The sequence below is a fragment of the Quercus robur genome, chromosome 10 (genome assembly GCF_932294415.1).
Source record: "Quercus robur chromosome 10, dhQueRobu3.1, whole genome shotgun sequence".
NCBI classification, from domain to species: Eukaryota; Viridiplantae; Streptophyta; class Magnoliopsida; order Fagales; family Fagaceae; genus Quercus; species Quercus robur.
The window spans coordinates 52,678,588-52,698,664 of NC_065543.1; the positions used below are offsets into that span (position 1 = coordinate 52,678,588).

The following is a 20,077-nucleotide window of genomic DNA, read 5'->3' on the forward strand; positions in this document are numbered from 1 at the left end:
AATGTTGGTGTGGGAATGTGTTCCAAACACTTTATACATGCTGTGAATCCCACATTGGTTAGGAGAGAACTCACTTATGTGTTTATATGTCTTTGTAGGCCACGATTGATATCCTAAGATGGTGGGCTTTATCCATATCACACACATGCACACTGTCCCTCCCGGTCGCACAGGTCCATATTAGTTTTGTTTCGGGTTGAGGTTTTTATTTTTCCTCTTCTCTGCCTCTTTGGTTTAATGGAAAACTAGGCTCTAGCTGGTTTGCTCTTCCATTATGCTCTGCTTTGCTCTACCCTCTCTGTTATGGTTTGCTCCTCCTCTCCCACATATTTTACTAGTGCAAACCACACTTCAGTTTTAGCCATATATATTCATGTTTAAGGCATAGTTTCAGCCAAGAGAGCTAATTACATTGAGTTTTACTCCGGGTAGACTTTAGGGACAATGCTTTCACAAAGTGATTCTACAATATTGTAAGATCGCTCTAACCGTCTCTCTAATTTTGTTCTTGCTAATTATTTGGGATCTTATTTGCTGAATCAAACTTGTTTTTCAGTGCTATATTTCCAACACCCAACAATGACCTAGTTTATGTCCCAAAATTTTGGAATTGACTAAGGATCCTCAAGAGACTATGAAAAAAAAAGTGGATTGCAATTGATGTTAAGCACTAAATAACCCGAATTTAGATTGCTTCACACTACACAAATTGTATGAAGTACTCACATGTAACAAAACCATTTTTTTAAAGCTGTTTTAGTAGGTACTTTACAATTATTAGACAAAAAAAATACTCAAATTAACCTTTCATTGAAAGTTGTGGATTTTAGTTAGCTTAATTAATAAAATATTTTGTCATTGAATATGAAATTTAGGGTTTGAATCCCAGCCTATACAAAAATCAATTGGTTTCCATATGTTGAAATTCTATTGTATATGTCAAAAAAAAAAAAAATTAACTGAAAATTTATGGACCATAGTTAACGAACTTGACTGAAAAATGGTGACAAAAAAGTATACTCTCAATTTAAAATGAATCAATTTCATAATTAAGATTAAATATTACAAATATAAACACTAAAATATTAATCGGAAAATAGACCAAGCTAAGATTACATTGACTATGATAATAACAAAAACATTTTTAAAAAACAAACAACTATTTTACTATAGTCCTCCCATGAACTACTACTGCAATTAATATGTTTAAAAAAACTATTTTTAAGACAAGAAAGAGGACCAACTAGAACAATTCCATTAATTATTTAGTAGTTAATAAATCTGACATCTAGTTTGGTTTAGTGAAATAATTATGGTTTCTCTCATACGGTTTGGAATATAACATGTATATCTTTGCCTATAGTAGTGAGACTATGTTTTTTTTTCAGAACTTTTCCAAACTCAGTAATGCTTAAAGAAGAAAATGCACTATTCTAAGCATTTTAACTATTGCCTAAATAAAAAAAAAAAAAAAAAAAAACCTATTGCTTCAAGAACAAACATTTTACATTCCAATTCCTAATGTACATTTTGTGCATACGATATTCACACTAGGTGTCCACATTTTACACATGATGAGACAAAATGTGAATGAAGAGTGTATAAAAGGAGTATAAGACAATCAAAGCCCTTTACTTTTTCATCACTTCACAACCAACTAGGGTAATTATTGAGTACTTTCGGGGTATCATAAATGCGTACTCTCCCCTCTCACATTACAATGGGTATCACTAATTAAATTTATGGTGAACCCACAGTTCATGTAAGAGGAGGGAGTGCGCTTTATGGTACTTTGGAAGTATTCAATAATTTTCCAACCATGAATACCACCACTACCAACACCATCATTAAAATAAAAAATGCGCCTGCACGTGATTTCTTTATGGTTTTCTTTTTACTTTTCTTTTACTCTGGAAGTACAAGCAAAATGGCCAAACAAATAGTGCATGTCATCAATGGTTAATTCTTTTTCTCTTCTTTCTGCCATATAGATGTCGACAGATTATAGCTTCTATGAGTGAGTTCTTAGTTTCCAATATAATGTACACATGCCAAGAGCTTGTAACTCAACTGACACTTTCGGATATTTCCAATAGAGACATCCAGGTTCAAATCCTCCCTCCCCCAACCATCAATATATATATGTGTGTGGGAACAAGTTTTAGTCATGAGCTTTCTAGATCAGCATAAATTTGTCAGAATTCATTATCTATTATATCAAAGGTTGACTATGTTGAAACAGTCAGTCAACAGAGTAAACTTCCCATTCAATCTGCAAAAGGGGTGCTTTTGATGAATTGATAATTTGATATCCCTTACTATGAAGTAAATTCTTGGGTCATGGTTGGGTGATTAAAACTCCCCAAGAACACACACACAAACAAAGTTCATAACTTTACATCTTTCTCAAGTAAAGTAATTTGGCCACTTTCATTCATCACACAGCATATATAGTGAAATCTAATAAAATAAAAACAGATTTTGAAATCAAATCATACCACAGTATCTCAAGCATATCATAAACTACACACATTGGTTTCTTGGGATAAATGCCTGGTTGAGGTCTCATCCTGAAAGGAAGATGATAGAGCATATTTAGATAACCACATTTGCACTTTGAAAAATATTTTGGAATGAATAAACAAAAAATCAAGGATGACACTAACCATGTTAGACAACTGGTCTCTTATAGAGTACATGGAACTCAGCATCATCTCTAGAGTATCTTGAGCTAATTGGAACTTCTCATCCAATTCTCCCGAGTGAGACTGTGCATCATTTTGAAGCTGCAAAATGAGTAGTAACAGTAAATAGCTGCATAATCACACAGACAATTGAACATATTTTTTGTCTTACACTTCCAGTAAGTGTCTATCTAATGTTTATTTCTCACACTCATTCTCAAATTAGAAAACTTGATCACCTTTTAAGACCTTTTTAAGTAGATAGTGATAATATAACAAGCACTGTAGATGAACACTTTCAAAATGGCTTCTTTATACAAAGTAACCTTGTATCATTCTACGCATGTTTAGTTAAAAGATAATTTAGTTCAACAACAAACAGGAAAATTCCAAATTGAACCTAAATACACTAGGTACCCAACACCAAAATTTTGGGATCAACTATGAATCCACAACAGACCATGAAAAAAAAAAAAAAAAAAAAGTAGATTGCAAATGAAGTTAAGCACTGAATAAGTGAATAATCATGACTGAATTCACATTGCTTCACACAAATTGAATGAAGTACTCGCATGTAACAGATAGAAAGGAAAGAAAAGTCTTTATTAAGTTTAAACATTCAAAACCATTCCTTTCAAGCTTTTTCTAGTAGCTACTATACACATTTCCCACATTCAATTATCAGAAAAACACTCAGATTAACCTTTCATTGAAAATTTAGAGTTCTTCCAAGACCACAACTTTTGTCAAGAGACTATGAATGATTGCCTATCACTTTCACAAAGACCCACCACTCACACGGTCAGCTACTGCCACATTATTACATTGTCATGTCATTTAGATAGGAAGAAATAAAATCTTAACAGCAACATAGACCAAAGCTAAGAAATTTTTTTAATTACATTCACTATGACAATAACAGCAACATGTTAAAAAAAAACACAGAAATTACAAGACAAGATTTTCAGCTAAATTGAAGAGGCGTGTGTACTAGGTGATACATACAGGGTCGAGGTCGGAATCGTTTTCAAGCTGGAGCATGTCGCGGACGATGTGGCGGTCGGCGGGGTCGAGACCAGTTTTTCGTGTTCTCCAAAGGGCTTGGAGAATGTATTCTACTGACCTTTCGAATTCGACCTCATCAATAGCGGCAAGTGACCCCACAAACTGCGCTCCATTCTCTCTACTGTGTCTTCCTCAACAAAACAACCCAACTCCTTATTCAAGTTCTTCACTTCAATTCAAAGTTCAAACCTTGTTGGCACTAGAAGTAGAAGTGAGAAGCTGCTAGTGAGAGAGAGTTTCCCATGTTCCACTTCCAGTTCCTTCCACCTATTGCGCCTCTGTGCTTTTTACCATTGAAACCGCTTGACTGACTGGATAGCAATTAGAAAGGGTCAGTTGTTTTGTTTTTGGGTTGTTGGTGGGTTGGACTTTGAGTTGGGGTTCAATTGGGCTGAAGATGATTCTTTAAATTTGCTAAGCTTGGGGTTGGCCTGGGCTTGACTAATGATGTAGATCCGGTGAGGATTGGTTTGGTAAAGATTTGATGGGGATGATACTTGATTTTTTAACCCACACAGGGAAGGACGAAGAATGTCTTAAAGTAACTTAAAGTAACAGACGATGTATATCTAAAATAGTCTAATTGACAGTGATGTATATCTAAAATGGCCTAACTCTTAAATACACAGTACAGAGTTAGGCCATGTGGTAATTGAAGAGATTCTTCACCTGCAATTTTAGTTATATGACTTTTTTTAATGAATTATGTGACTTGTTTAAATAATACATATAAATTGTTTTATAAATTGCCACGTAATGCGTTGGAGGAGATTCCTCCAAATTGTTTTGGAGTTAATCTTTGTAAAAATTGATGAACAATATAAGTGAAAATTTAAATAAATCCAGATCAAATATCAAAATGATCAGTATAGACGAAGACAAACATCGTTGAATCTAATTCATTGGTTCTTCAAGAACATAACCAAGGCCTTGGCTCAACATTGCCCAACAAGTCATCAACACTACCTTTATCATGCCCTAAACCCAACTATAAAGATAAGCACGTGATAACGGCCACATGCTTATAAAGTAAGCACCCTATAAGTGTGCAAGGCCTTCTCAACAACTAAAATTTATCCTAAAAAATTACATGAAATAAATCTAAAATACCTCAACAATTTCTTTATGAATAGATCTCCAATAATTCGAAAGAAATAAAATCCAACTTCATGTACATAATGCCAAATGGCCAATAGATATAAGACTATTACAAGACCATCTAATCCCAAAATCACTAAACTTCCTTCCCTGCTCACAACACAACAGCAAAACTTCCAAAACTTGCTATTCTTCACAATCTGAAACTAGAGGGGAAAAGGGGAGTGAGTTGACAATTCAATAAGTAACCAAAGTTCTAATAAGTTCTATCAAGCAAATAGATCTGTAAAACAATATGTTGTATATAGATCAAATATTTTAATTTTACAAATAAATCATAGATGGATTAGAAAATAATCAGTTTTTCCATATATCAAAAGTTGTAATTTACAATAAGTTCTAAAAAAACATAAGCAGTTTCAAGGACTTAAAACAATTCAAACAGTTCAAACATAATTCATATTCTTAACAATCTTTATGACTATGGTCATGCTATAACCCGTGATTGGGTATCAGATTCAGATGAAACTAGTTTTGTGCTAATGTATATCCCCCATTAGCTGGGTCCATAAACACGATAGGCTCATGATATCCTAGATAGAACTAGTTTCGGTACTAATGAATAACTCCCATTGGCTGGGTATCAGAGTACCAATGAATAATCCCTATTGGCTGAGTATCGAGTCAAAACATAATCAGATTGTCCAAAATCATATATATCAAATCATAGCTCAAACAAAAATATATCTCATTCAAATACACACACACACACACACACACACACATATATATATAATTATATATTCAGTAGTCAAATATATTTGTGATAATTCTTTATCTCTGCTTTAAATCAATGTAGCTAAAACAATTAAATAAAATTGTAACAATTATAAACAAATTTCAGTAGTTAAAATATAGTAGTATAAGCAAAATAAAATTAATTAGGATAAGATTACTTATCTCAGCTAGCTCACCACAAAAGAATTTCTCCCTAACACTTCCTTTAAAATCCTTAAATAACACCTCAAGTGTGCAATCAATCCTTCTCTACTTGAGTATTTTGGGTAGTTTCCTCTCTCAAAATATTTGTCATTATACGTTGACTTAATTAACTTATATATAGCTTTATTTTCTAAAAACCCCCTTAATAATATTAATTCTAAAAATTTACTCCACAAAAAGATTTACTTAAACACCCCCACTTTTTTTGGGGGGGGGGGGGGGTATTACAACCTTGGGGCATCTTTTGGCCACAAAATTACTCTTCACATTAAGCTCACACTCCTCGTGGTTGATCAAGAACAATTCCACGACTATTTGATCATCATTAATCGCATTGGATAATAAGAGTATTTTAATATGTTTTATGTTATATTTTAGTCTTAAAGGAGTTCTTTTACCTAAAAATAGTGTAAGTATTATCTGCATAATAGAACCAATATCGAGTGGGTAAAGTGACAAATTTTAAATTAACGGTGAGCTAAGTGAAATTTGGACCTCATATCATGTGGCTAATCCTAATTTTTCACCTAAAAGAAAAAATTTATTACAGCGATACTATTAAAGGGATTTTGAAATCGACACCCTGTTGACATGACAACATAACATCGCCGGTACAATTACTAGTAGAACAGCGGTTTCCTTTACTTCCCAAATTAACAAAAAAAGAGAAGAGAAGAGGTTCACGGACGAAGGTGGAAGCAGAACAAAATGGCACCACACGATCTCCGCCGTCCGTTCAAGCGAGCAGCGATCTCCGACCAGCAGAGGCGCAGGGAACTCTCCCTACAGCGCCAAGCACAGCACCGCCGCGACGCCCAACACCAAGCTCGCTGCTTAGCCTCTTTCCTCAACCCCCACTCCGACCCCGAACCCGAACCCGAAACCACACCCGAAACCGAACCCGAACCCGAAACCGAACCCTCAGACTCACCGAAAGAGCTCGACATTCGCCACGCCTCGAAACTGAAAGGCACCGAAGCTCGTAAATGGTTCGCCCGACAACTCATGCTCCCCGAGTGGATGATCGACGTCCCTGATCAACTTCCCCAAGACTGGTCTCTCTCTCTCTTTCTCTCTCACAGTTTTCGATTTACACATAAATGTCCACATTTAAATTCAAGTTTTGTTTTGTTTTTGATATGTAGGTATGTGTTTGCGAGGCCAGCAGGGAAGCGATGCTTTGTGGTGTCGAGCAATGGAACGACTGTGAGTAGGTTGAGAAATGGTTCGATGCTGCACCATTTTCCTTCTGCGTTGCCTAGTGGAGCTAGGACTAAAGATTCCTCAGGCTCTGCTCAGTCTTATTCTATACTCGACTGCATTTTTCATGAGGTATATATATATATACATATGGATTAGCAAAGTCTTTTACTTAGTACTTGTTCAATTGTGAATTGCAATGCACAAGTTTGTTTATTTTTGCTCTTATCTTAACTCGTTATTAAGTACAAATACTTCATTTGGGGTGCTGTACCTGTGTCTACACTTGACACGTGTCCCAGCCATGTGTAAACAAATGTGTAAGACACGGATGGGACACAAGAATAAGAGGCATCAATTACCCTTTTACAAAACAAAGAGATCGTTCACGCTCTGAATAGTAATAGTGCATTTGAAAATTAAATATTTACTTTTAATTTGATACATATATTTAATATTATGTGAAAAATAAATGCTTAATTATGTATAGAAAATAAAAATAAAAATATATTTAATGGGCATGTCTTGCCATATCTGTGTCCTATTTTTTCAAAAATTTCCATGTCCCATGTCCATGTTCTTAGTTTGTTAATGAGTGCCTTAAGAACACATGTTAAGGAATATAAAACGATCTTGATAAATTAGCAATTGTATCAAAAACTTAAGTTGATAATATATTTATTCTTTATTGTAACACTCTCTCATGTGTGGGTCCAAACTGAACATGGAATAGAATTTCTAAACGGGGAGGTAGAGTAGAGATAGGATTCAACTATAGGACCATTTGCTCTGATACCATGATAATATCACGTCTCCCAAATGCTTAAGTTGATTGAGAATGGGTGAATTTAATCCTTTAACTATTATTCTAATAGATATTTAAAAAAGATAATTCATTAGTTTGCATGCATAATTCATTAATCGGGTGTTAAACTTGTTAGCAAAAGCTTTCTCAAAATAAATCTGCCGTAGCATTTGTGGTTTGATTTTGTGATAATTGGGTTTTGTGACTTTGCAGTCGGATCAGACTTACTATGTGATAGACATGGTGTGCTGGCGGGAGTACTCACTCTATGACTGCACGGCTGAGTTTAGGTTCTTTTGGTTGAGCTCCAAGCTTGCGGAGACTGGTGCATGTGACTCACCTTCGCAGTATCATAGATACAGATTTAGTCCAGTTCCGGTGTACAATTGTGACCAGGCTGGTCTATCTGCAGCTTATACTGGTGCAGTCCCTTACGTGAAGGATGGTTTGTTGTTTTATAACAAGTATGACCTTTTTTTTCTATAGCATGGACAATGTTAAATGCTTTGAATGTTTATTGTTAGATTGGCTGAGTTATTCTTATGAATGTGATTATAGGTTAATTTCAATTTAAAAAAAAGGAAAAAATAAATAAAATCATAGGTCGATAGTGCCTGTATGAACTGTTTACTATTGTGAAAATGGGTTGGGCTTGCTAAATTGGTGAGTTACTTGCTTGACTAGGATTAGGAAGTTCTAGTGCATTGCTTGGATATGTATGCTATTTTGTGGTGCCATTAGGGTTTTATTACATGCGGGGTTTGTTGACTTGGGCTGGGATTGATAATTTAGATGCTGTTTTTTCTCTGGTTTATTGTGGATGCATGCACATTGTTGAACCATTCCCCTCATTGTGTTCTTCATGGGTACATGATCATTTTTCTTCATTTTCTGCTTTCTTGTCTGATCATGTGACTTGGGAACAAACGTGTGCAAGGGAGCACATTTTTATCATCATGAATGTCCAATCACTTATAGCATGTGTCTCATTGTTGTTGCTGGTTTCAATTTTGAACAATTTTTAAATCCATAGTTGCCATATCATTGTACCTACCATGTGTTGAATTTGTTCGGTTATGAATAATAGAATTCCTTTGGGGGGCCAATGGCACTTCCAATCTCCATAAGTATGGGGTGGTGGGTTCATATCTTGTTGGGTATGTTAGTTAATTACTAAGAAAAAAAAATCCTTTTTTATTTATTAATTCCTAATGCCATTTGCATTTTTTCTTTCTTAGGCATGCCCATTATCAGACTGGAAATACACCACTAGCATTAGTTTGGAAGGATGAGAATTGTAGTCAATATGTCATTGACACAGATAGCAAAGGACAGGTTCCAAGCCAACAACAGGTATCTTATCACTGAGTTCTGTCCTATTGCATTGCAGTCTCTAAAACTTAAGAAGTTTGGACATGGACTATTGTGTTGTGTTATGCAAAGCATCAGATGTTTAAAATGTGTACTGAACAGATATTTTCATGACAACTTTTGGGGTTGTCTGTGTTACTCTGCATTTACTTTGTTTATGGCAATAATTTTTTCCTTTAGTATTAAAATCGTCATATTGCTTTTCTCTGTTGTTTTCTATTCCATGTTTCATGTTATATAAGGGCATGATTTTTCCACAAAACAAAACAGGGTACACCACATGGTCTAGTGGTATGTCTGGCTCCTTGTGGTGTGAACCTGGGTTTGAAACCCCTGCAGCTCAAATTACCTATCACTTCATGCAAAAAAAAAGAAAAAGAAAAAGAAAAGTCAACCAAACAGGAGATGATAGATAATAAAGTCAATACTATTCTCATATGTATATAATGTTGAACTAATGTTGTTTTGATATCATATTGTTTGTCAGAGTAGAGATATGTGTACTTTGAAATTCAAAATCCTTGATGTCCTTCTCACAGCATTCCATTATTAGATGCTTGGATACATAAAAATGTCATATGGTGAACATTAATTAAGAGTTGGTCACATTGAAATTTGAACAGCTAAATTCATGGTGTGGATCAAAGGTATTGTTTGGATGGGCTGCCTAGGGGAGTTTGAAATTTTAGCCACATGTTAATCTCAACCATTTAGTTTATACCTTCTTCTGCCCTGCTATGGTGCTAGAATGGGCATCATTGATACCATCCTTTTGCTGGTGATATATATATATATATATATATAAAGTTGACTTGGGGTTAGTACTTTGATCATTCATCTTTAAGTTAATGCTTTGCGATAAAAGATTAATTTGTACCAGCAGTGAACTCTGATAAACAGTTCTCGAAATTGGAATATGCATCATGCTAGGTGATGATCATCAATGTTCTTTTGAAAGTTTGATCTTGTGGACTAGGTTGAAGAAATGCCTTATAGAAATGTAGACTTCAAGGTCAAATAGATCTTTACATGTCTTCATAAAGACTGTTGATATGTAAAATGTCTCTAGAGATGTTTACTTATATATATAAAATGTCTCTAGAGACGTATTGTAGTTATTTGTAAAAAAGATGGTTATATATTGTAAGTGGCTGATTATTTATTTATTCTTTGGATCAGGTAGTTTTGGAGCTACAAGATAATGGGAACTTGTCTACATCAGATGATCCTCCTGTAGTATTTGGCTGCTTGGATCGGGCCTTTATAGAACAGGTTTGTTTATTGTAGACTTCAAAATAATGATTAACCATGCTGTATAATGTGATGAGTGTTGGTGCAACTGATTCAAATGATTGTTGGTATGTACTAAGCTACTGAGATGCATCCTATAAATAGACTAGAAAATTTTATGCATATTTACATGAGTGAATTGCTTTATTTTGTTATGTGGCTTTTTTCTTTTGGTGGGTTTAACAAGCTGATTCCTTACTATGTAGTATATACATATTAAATTTCTCCCATATTCCAGACAGAGTCGCGTTCAGGGAATCTCCTGCGATTTGCTATTGGTGATGGAGGATTGAATTTTGTGGATGGGAAGCTTGAGAAGGCAGATTTACATTATCTTGGCAAGCCCAATCGAGCACGTGCTTTTGCAGATAGTTACTCCAAGGTTAGTAGAATTTATACATTTAACTATGTTCTTAACTGGTTGAAGTAGATACATGCAAGGAGAATGCCATATAATTTGTATAAGCGGTACCTTTTAACCCTTAAGGGAGTTGGGATAGTTTCATGACTGACCCGTGGAAGGTAGGTTTAGGGTACCTGCATTGCTGTTGTCCTGTTAAGCTTACCTATGCCCTTGTCGTGTCATAAAATTGGGTTTCAATTAAAAGAAAAGAACAGAAGATTATTTTCTTATTGTATACTGATTAAAAGACGAGAGGGAATTATTTGCTTGCCCTCCTGTGTGATTTGAAGTTGGCACTCATTCCTCCTGTTGGGGTTGTGAATGCCACTATATGTGCAAAGTTAGTGTCTATGTTTTTTTAAAGTTAGTTTCCTGTGCTCTGTGTCTCCTTGCCTTCACATTTTTGACAATCTGACCATATTCACATGAAGCGGTTTCTTAAAAAGGCTCTCTTTTAATCTTTTTGTTGTTTACACTTGCAGGTTATGTTCCAGTATATGGCTCGGCATTCTCCTCTAAGAATTGATGATCTACTAGCATCTATTAACTCATTAAGTGATCAAGAAAACAAACCTTCTGATGTGGAGATGGTTGGTTGATGGTGATTGTCAAAGATAGTGATACGAGTTTCAGTCCTTGGCTTTTGCCTATTAAATAGCAAGCTATATATTATGTATGGGATCATTTAGGCGCTTCATTCTCCCAAAGGCCTCTCCATTAATTGTCGTTCAATACAGAAGCTGGCTCCTATGCATCAGATGTTTGTTGTGGCAGTCATAGCTAGAGAATTTTGGTTGGATCTAGCAGGCTGGTTATATGCTTGTATGTCTTTGTGAGCCACTTACTGCAGAATCATACGTGTGTATGGAAATGTGAAGAATTTTGCCAGATTAAAGTAGCTGTATTTTGGCAGTGCACAAACACTTATGGACAGAGGGGATAGTAGAGGTTTATTTCTCATTGTATAATTCGTAGGTCAAATGGGTGTGTAATGAACCAAAAATGAAAAAGAAAGGAGAAAAAATTGTCCTTTTTGTTAAAGGAGCTTGGATACAACAATTGCTTTTTAATTAGAATCAACATCCTCTTCCTGGTCTTTTTAAAAAAAAAAAAAAAAATTATTTTTTGGTATCATATTCTAATTAATAAAAGGTGATTTGACAACAATATTAGTTTTGGAAGGGAACACAATCAATGGGACAAGGAGGTATCACTGATGATTTTTCTTTCACTTTTTTCTTCTTTTGAACTTTGGTCCAGTATTAGTTCCAGCCATTGCTTTGAGTTATATGTCTTAGCACAGCAGCTGGTATCGAGTCTCTAATAACAACCCCAAAAAAGATGTCATAATTTCTATTGCTTTAACCATTCTTATTGACAATGTTACATCAATGGAAGGATTGATACTTTTGGCATAAGTTTCCTAAAAAATAATAAAAAAATAAGATTTTTTTTCTTTGGTTACAAAAAAGAGAGAGGAATTCAAGATACAATTCAAGAGGCCAAAGTGGTTGGTTCACAACTGTCATGAACACAGGCCAAGACATCTTTGTATTCCCTTGAGATGGTGAAGGAATCGTACACCTTCCCATCACGACTTTTCTTGTACTCAAAGAGGAGAGAAGAACGATTAAATGCTGTTAGTTTGACAAAGCCCCAGTCATAGTCTCTGTAAATACTCCAATTAGGTATTGCTGTGGTGAATTCTGATAAGTGGCTACCTCCCCCTCCAACGACAACATGGATTGTTCCCTTCACGGTGCCTGAGTAATGTGATTTGTCTGAATTAACGCATTGATTCTGCATCGTCAGCATTGATGAAAAATAATTAGAAGAATGGCATGGAAGTGATCTCAAACTCGGTATTGCTTAATGGTAAAGTATGATTGGCTTAACATATTTAACAGTGCAGTTGGGAATTGCTTAAAGTGTAAATTTGGAAAGGAGTAAAGTATCCTCAAAAAGACCAGCTATAGCTAGTACTTTAAGAACTTCTCTAATGCAGGTAAGAAATTAATAGTTCAAGATGGAATGCAGCCTTGAATGATGGTATGGCACGAGTTGCATATATTGCTAAATAACTCAAAGTAAAATTTCTGAATTGCATATATGCGTGCTTGACAAAAAAATCTACACATACATGGATGAAGCCACGGAATGTAATCATGTTTGCATGGAATTCATAGAACCTCTCTGTATATATTTTACTAGCCATACCTGGTAAATGGGGCATGTTCTTTCATAGTTATGGACATGGCCATAAAATGCAATGTCTACCCTGTACTTCTGCCATAGCTTTTGCAAGCTTTCCCTTCCCATTGGCTCTTCAAATGATCCTTCCTGGGCATACCAACTATTTGAGGAATATCCCAGAACACGATGAGCAGCAAAGATTAACCACGGTTGTTTCCTTCTATCTGCAGATGCAAGGCAATGCTCAATGAACTTGTACTGTTCTGTTCCCTCCCTCCAGTCATGCTCACTGTCAGCTATACAGAAGTGAAACATTCCATAATCTGTTGAATACCTGCACATTTAATTAAAATTTTGATATCTCAAATCAAAATTATCTGCTCTATAGAGAACAAAGGATGGTGGATAAAATGAACCAAACTGATGTGTGGGACAAGGTATGACAGGAATTCAACTCCTCTCCTTATCGGTCTAACCAAACACACCTACCATTCTCGTAGGAACTGGCTATATAAAAATAGACAATAACAATGCTTTGCAAATTTAAATGTCTCAGGAGAATTTGTGTGCGCTGGCACATCTCAATTCTCACACATATCAATATGCCATAAAGGAAGATATGGCTTTGCTCCAAAACATGTGAACCTTAACTTGAGGAAACCAACCGTTGTTAGCTGCTAAAGGTGTGTTCTAAATATATATATATATATATATATATAAATATAGCACCAAGTAATATTGTCACCGAGTCACCAAAAGCTTAGTGGATAAGCGCAATGGCAAGGTAATTAGGTGGAGTGACCTTCTGACGAACTATCTGTACTTAATCTACCTTCTTTTGTGTACTAGTTCCGAAGGATTCTCTACATGTATTCTTGAGAAGGGAGGTTATCCATGTATGTGTGTGGGTGCCTTCCTACATTGTTGAGCCTCATCCTAATATTTCAACATTCTTAGAAATGCATAAGATAACTTGAAAAATTCATATTCAATTTACCAGAACTTGGCTCTGTTCTCAGCAGGAAAGTAGAACATGGTCTCAGCAAGCACACCGCATTCCCCACCTGAATCCATATTTTCATAGAAGGATCCGCTATTTGGCCAATCACGTTCATGATTACCACTGCGAGATCAAATACAAGATATGTTAACCAATATCATCAAGTAATTAAAAAAAATCTAATTTCAGGGGACAATATATGGCACAAATAATGAACATTTTGTAGAAACCTTGCAACCATATATGGGACAGTTGATGCAATGGGCTCCACCTGTGATGTGAATTGGTCCCATTGTGAGATGTATCCATTTGCATAAGAAAGATCCCCTATATGAAAAACTATGTCAATGTTTTTCAAGTCCTTGATGAGTTGGTCGGTAGTATTCAATGCACCTGGTTGATAATCACTATACTCATTTGAACCATCACGCTCAGCCTGAAAGATACAAGAACAGATGAACTTAACTTTTTGCCATCTGTAATGTGCAAGAAACTCAATTTAGCTAACAACACAGACACACATAACTGCAAGGGAAGGGCTTGCGTTTGAGTCTTAAACTCCAAACAAGGGTTCTTAAGCACCCTCCCTAATGTGAGTTCCTATCTAGTTCAAAAATCAGCAAATGACATCTTTCAGAAACATCTTTTCCACCCATTTTGCAAATTGTCAATATATCAGCTGGTGTCCATCTATTTTATTTTTATTTTTATAAAAATTTCTGAGCTATTGATTCTATTTGTAAAATGTACAATGAATGTAGAGCTAGCAAGGTTGGCAGATTGATTCAAGGTGTAAGCTTAATCTAGTCCTATATCTTGGTATAAGAATATTTAAAAGCACATTTAATCATTCTGTATTAGCTGTTGTCTAAATGGGACTCAAGAGGTTTTTCTATATATTTTGGAAGCACAGAATGAATAAATGTATATGGATTCATGGAAATCTGTAGCAAATATCATGGCTTTTAATCAACTTGGTCCCCTGGTCCTAGTAATCAAAGCTAGAACACTAAAGAGTCAGGAAGCAGAACAGATGTTTGCATTTTATTGAACCTTCCTTAAGTAAATCCCAAAAGTAAATGACTTTCAAAATCAACTAAAAGAATGATAATGCACAGAAGGAGAAGAAGCATGTGATTTGATTTCAATTCTAAAACCCAGATGATAAGACAATCCTCCAACTACGTCAATTCAGGGCATATAATGATATTTGTTGCCTATGGCCTCAAGAATTTATTATATGGGATAAATAATGAAATATAGTGTCTCAAGGCAATGAGGAAAAATCTAATCAAATCAATAAACCAAAGATAGTTATATGCACTAGGAAACTACTACGGTTGAAAGTATAAGCTCATATCTCATCACTTTGGCCAATATTTCTTGTGAGAAGAAAATATCTTAGTAGATGTTTACATTAACAGACGTCTTGACATTGTAGTTGTAAATTTTTGATGCAATGGATTTCTCCTTACAAAAGGTGACCATTTTGATCAATGTATTTTTCCTTGGTTAAAATTTAAAACTTCATTCCATCAATACTCAATGATACCTTCCCCATGTCGCCAAATACTATTACACGTTGTAGGGAGTCCTGTCCAGGATATGGGGATGATTTGAAAGAATAGGATTTGCTCCAGATATATGAACCATTAGATAAGGCATGGCCCATCCTGTAAGTGTACCTGAAATACCAACATAACAATCATTAGCAGATACTATCATCACTTAAGGATACTTCAATTTCAAGGAAATGAATTATGTACATACACTGAGTTAGGCCACAAATTTATTAAGAAACTTGTGTGTATGAAACCAGGATCACGCCAGCCTACTGTCCGTGCAGGTGAACCTACAGAATAACATGGAATTTTGGTTATGCAACACTGCATACCCACTTAATTGAACTATCATAGTGCAATGAAGTCTGTTTCAACAGTTTGTCCTTAAGAAGGATAAGAACTCATGCACAACCTATATTTCAAGTGGTTGAAAATAAAAACAAATTCAGTTGGGAAGAAGAAATAAGCAATTCTGACAATACATAATTTCATGAATTGGCAGGATTTTGAAGCATAAACATTCTGCTATATTCTAATGAGGAATAGAAATGGGTGCAATGAAGTAATATTTATTGAGAAGACTCTATTGGCTTTTCTTTCAAGGCAAAAGGAGAAATAAGAGGACTTGGTTTGTCCTGAAATATTATGAGTTCTTCAAGAAACATGGTTCATTAGCAATTCAGGAACAAGGAAGTATACTTTAAATACAGAAGAATCTTGAAATATTAAGGACTAAGAGTATAATTTTTCAGAATCTGTCAAATCCTTTACTGAATTTCATTCTCAAATGCCACTAAAAACTGATGATTGAACTAAATGGATAAAGCATTGTATGATCGAAATGCAATTTGTAGTAAAACTAGGCAGTGTTGTGCAATCATGCATAGATGAAATGAATCATACCACACATGCTGTTCTGATCAATTGTCAATGTTCCAGCTGGGGATTGAGTTTGAGTTTCTCCTTTGCCCCATTCAACAAATGGAACAGCTTCATCAATGCTATAGCCACTTGTCCAGGTTACTGTCATCTGCATATCTTAAAAAAATGAGTACAAATTTCTGCTAGTACATGTCCCAACAAGCCCAAACTATACTAAAAAGAGAATACCAAAAAAATAAAGGAACAAAAAATAACAATTTTGTTTTTGGTAAATATATTGTGCAGGAATTGGGACCTAGTATTCAACATTCAACAGAAGAATTTACAGGATCCTTTAATATGAATAAACTTACTTCATTCCAAGACTTCCCTTGAGCAAGGCGTGGATATAAAGGTGCTTTAGGATTGGCAAATGATATAAAATTTGATTCTGCCACCAGTTTAGGCTGTAATTTCAATAACATAATTACTCATTAGTCCACATGAATGAAAATTCGTTAATCTGGAAAGTAAGAGGTAGTAAGTAGCATTGAAAAAGTATGCACCTTCACAAAGATTTAAGGTGAGAAAGATAGAAGACAAACAATAACATTCTGACGATAAGACAAACAAATTTATGAAGCACTAGAACATCAAAATTGTTACACACATTTGACAAACCGCCTGAAAACAATGCAAATGAGAAATCAGCTCGCTGATTGATCAACTGGAACTTCAAAGAAGCTTTGCCAGTTTTTGTGTATGTTCTGGAGGAATTTGCATACTTGTACTGTAACAAAGATACCAAATATCACATAGGTTAGATAAATAAAAATCAAACTTTTTAACATTCTACATCAATCCCAATTCTACAATCCCCATGGTACACACCTTTATTGGGCTTGAACATAAATATGGAGTCTGGTCTTCATCATTCACTGGTGAACAGGTTGATGCGCTGCCATTCCAAAACAAAACTCCTTTAATTTATGCAGTACAACAATAACAACCAAGTCTTAGTTCCAACATTTGGGGTTGGCTATGGCTCGTCAATAGACTAGTGATCACAAGTATTCTTTTTCTGCTATTTAATTCTATCCAAAGTCATACTTTCAATTATGCATTAACAAACCCAAAAAAAAAAAAAAAAAAAAACACAGTTTTTGGCATTATTCCTTTGGACACAACTTCGGTCCTACTACCATAATCTACATCTTGGTGAAAATCTTGAAAAAAATTCACTTCTTGAAAAGCCCAGTTAATAAGTACTATTCTATTCAATCTTGAGTACAGAAAAGAACTAACTAGAGTGCTAGACTGTTCATACTGATATATAGAGAGATGCACATTACTTGAAGTTTGCTGGAGAAAAAACTGCAACCCAATCATCCTCAGATGGATCTGGATTTACAATATTCACAGTCACCCATTCAGTATCCTCACCCTGTAATCATACATAGAAAAACACACATCATACCTCTATATTTGAACATTGAAATAAAAGCTTGAACATGACCAATCTAAGTTCTATGAGATTCACATGATGAATGCTACATAATGTTAACAATTTAAATCCAAAATTTTATGGCTACCTCATCAATGGTTATGGTTGAATTGTCTTGTTTCAAAACACTAAATAATGTTAAGGTTCCAAATTCAAATTCTTAAATGTTAGGGGGCAAAACAAAATGACCCAAAAGTCTAAGGGTACAATTTTCAATTTAGTCAAAAAATTTATACCCTATCAAATCAAGTCTATGGACCATCAATATATCACAATATAAATCATATAACAGGGAAACTAGCAATCACTTTTTCATATGATTGGTATAATCATTGTGCCACTTAAATTGGACAATCTGGTTGAGATTCATTATGCCTATTAATGAGCTATGGAAATCAACATCTTCAATTGAAAAATTGGGGGTAACGTTATCTACCAATCACCTCTTCTAAACCGAGAAAATGTGAGAGTTTTGTACATTAAGTACAACATTTATGCCTATTAATGAGCTAAAGCAAATTACTAAATTCCAAACCCCACATCACTTTCAATCTAATAAGCTCATCTCGTTCTTATATCAAGCAAATCATGATAATATTTGGTCTGACTCTTTGCTACAAAATGATTTGGCAAGTGCAAGAAGAGCTAGCTTTTTTGGAGTTTATTTTAATGACCCACACTAAAAAAAACATTTTCCCATATTTTTATAAAGCACTTTTAGCAAATAAGCAATTAGTAAAGCGAATACAAATGCACGTGATTAACATATATTATCATATGATTATCTTCTATAATCTTTAATTTGCTGTAGGACTACGAAATGAAATTTGTAAGTACCTGTAACCCAAGAACAACTGGGCTAGCTCTAATGGTCACAGATTCACGGAGACCAAGAGTGACCTTGTGCATTGCTATCTTGGACAGTGGCTGCTCGTCAGTCGACCCAACAACGCAAAAAGCTGAGCTAGTTCTCAACCCCAAAAGAAAAAGAACCACAACCCTGAAGAACTTTAGGTAACTAGTCCTCTCTTCCATGTCTGTAATTGAAGTCTAAAAATATTATTCTGACCACTGGACCTTAATATATATAACTTGTACATATAATCTAGATGATCATATGCTATTCTAGATTCCTAGAATTATTCCTGTGTCTTAATTATCTTTCCGTGTTTGACTTTTTTTTTTTTCTTTTTCTACTCCAAAATTTCATTTGGTGTTAAGAAGCAGAGAAAGGTAGGTTGAAGTTTAAGAAAGCAAGAAAGGTTTTTTGGAGTTTAAAGGAAAAACCTTACAAATTGCAAGTGTTACGTAACTTACTTTACGTGGGAATAATGTTTCCTGTTTCCCAGTATTGGTTTTCTTACCCGACAAAGATTTCCTATTTTCTTTGTTATATATATATTTGAAAGGGCTATGTAATTAATTTGAATCAATGATTAAAAAAGAAAAAAAAAGTTAAAGAGAGTTTAGTAACACAATCAGTGAAAAAATTGTGAAATTCTATTTTGTCTTTAGAACAAAAAAAATGGATTAACCTATTAAAAAAAATAGGATCTTGATAGGATTTTTGTATATATTTACTATATAAATATGAAATTTACTTGAACAAAGAATGATAGGTGTCCCATTGATAGTTGAAACAGAGTGTAGAAAATAGATAACACATCATCTAAACAAGGTATTAAATAATTTGGTACCAAAAAAAGAACAACCAGTCAATAGAGGGATAAAGGGAGACCACTACTTTGAAGGGCAATTAAAAAGGCAAGTGGATCCACAGCTATAAGACAAGTGTCATTTTTATAACCACCAAGACCGTGTGATATGGAAAGGGATGAAGTATACAAAGGTCAAATACTTGAAGAAAATTAGAATACAAATATGACACAACCAGACCAATCTTTGATTATCTCTCTTTGATTTATTTACTTAATTATTTTTATAATTTGATAGTTAAAACACAGAGAGAGAGAGAGAGAGAGAGAGAGAGAGAGAGATTTGAATTGAGGAAGTCTTGAAAACATTAGAAGATACTAATT

General features: G+C 34.7%; 2 protein-coding genes and 1 pseudogene across 2 annotated transcripts; 1 reads left to right on the forward strand and 2 right to left on the reverse strand.

Moving 5' to 3' along the window:
* LOC126701963 (uncharacterized) overlaps nt 1–4,254 on the reverse strand; it is a 38,114-nt pseudogene extending 33,860 nt beyond the window's left edge.
* A 2,179-nt stretch (nt 4,255–6,433) lies between these two features.
* On the forward strand, nt 6,434–11,959 carry LOC126701960 (uncharacterized). The gene is made up of 7 exons (XM_050400442.1): nt 6,434–6,904; nt 6,995–7,181; nt 8,068–8,318; nt 9,093–9,207; nt 10,405–10,497; nt 10,754–10,897; nt 11,401–11,959. The coding sequence occupies exons 1-7, from the start codon at nt 6,558–6,560 to the stop codon at nt 11,515–11,517; spliced, it is 1,254 nt and encodes a 417-aa protein (XP_050256399.1). The 5' UTR covers nt 6,434–6,557; the 3' UTR covers nt 11,518–11,959.
* Nucleotides 11,960–12,252: 293 nt separating this feature from the next.
* LOC126701955 (probable inactive purple acid phosphatase 27) lies at nt 12,253–19,395 on the reverse strand. Its single transcript, XM_050400438.1, has 12 exons — nt 18,876–19,395; nt 17,887–17,978; nt 17,426–17,492; nt 17,205–17,324; nt 16,909–17,001; nt 16,577–16,703; nt 15,882–15,963; nt 15,664–15,796; nt 14,342–14,547; nt 14,109–14,234; nt 13,136–13,445; nt 12,253–12,718 (listed from the first exon to the last, which is right to left on the reverse strand). Exons 1-12 carry the CDS (start codon nt 19,071–19,073, stop codon nt 12,413–12,415), a joined length of 1,860 nt encoding a protein of 619 aa, XP_050256395.1. The 5' UTR covers nt 19,074–19,395; the 3' UTR covers nt 12,253–12,412.
* Nucleotides 19,396–20,077: the final 682 nt, after the last annotated feature.

What these genes read in the sequence shown, in the direction of transcription:
- LOC126701960 (XM_050400442.1), top strand. Translation starts at nt 6,558, where the DNA reads ATGGCACCACACGATCTCCGCCGTCCGTTCAAGCGAGCAGCGATCTCC. An exon ending in TCGACTGCATTTTTCATGAG is followed by an intron (nt 7,182 to 8,067) that starts GTATATATATAT and finishes GTGACTTTGCAG; the next exon opens with TCGGATCAGACTTACTATGT. An exon ending in GGTTTGTTGTTTTATAACAA is followed by an intron (nt 8,319 to 9,092) that starts GTATGACCTTTT and finishes TTTCTTTCTTAG; the next exon opens with GCATGCCCATTATCAGACTG.
- LOC126701955 (XM_050400438.1), bottom strand. Translation starts at nt 19,073, where the DNA reads ATGGAAGAGAGGACTAGTTACCTAAAGTTCTTCAGGGTTGTGGTTCTT. An exon ending in GTCCCATATATGGTTGCAAG is followed by an intron (nt 14,235 to 14,341) that starts GTTTCTACAAAA and finishes TTGATCTCGCAG; the next exon opens with TGGTAATCATGAACGTGATT. An exon ending in GAACATGCCCCATTTACCAG is followed by an intron (nt 12,719 to 13,135) that starts GTATGGCTAGTA and finishes CTGACGATGCAG; the next exon opens with AATCAATGCGTTAATTCAGA.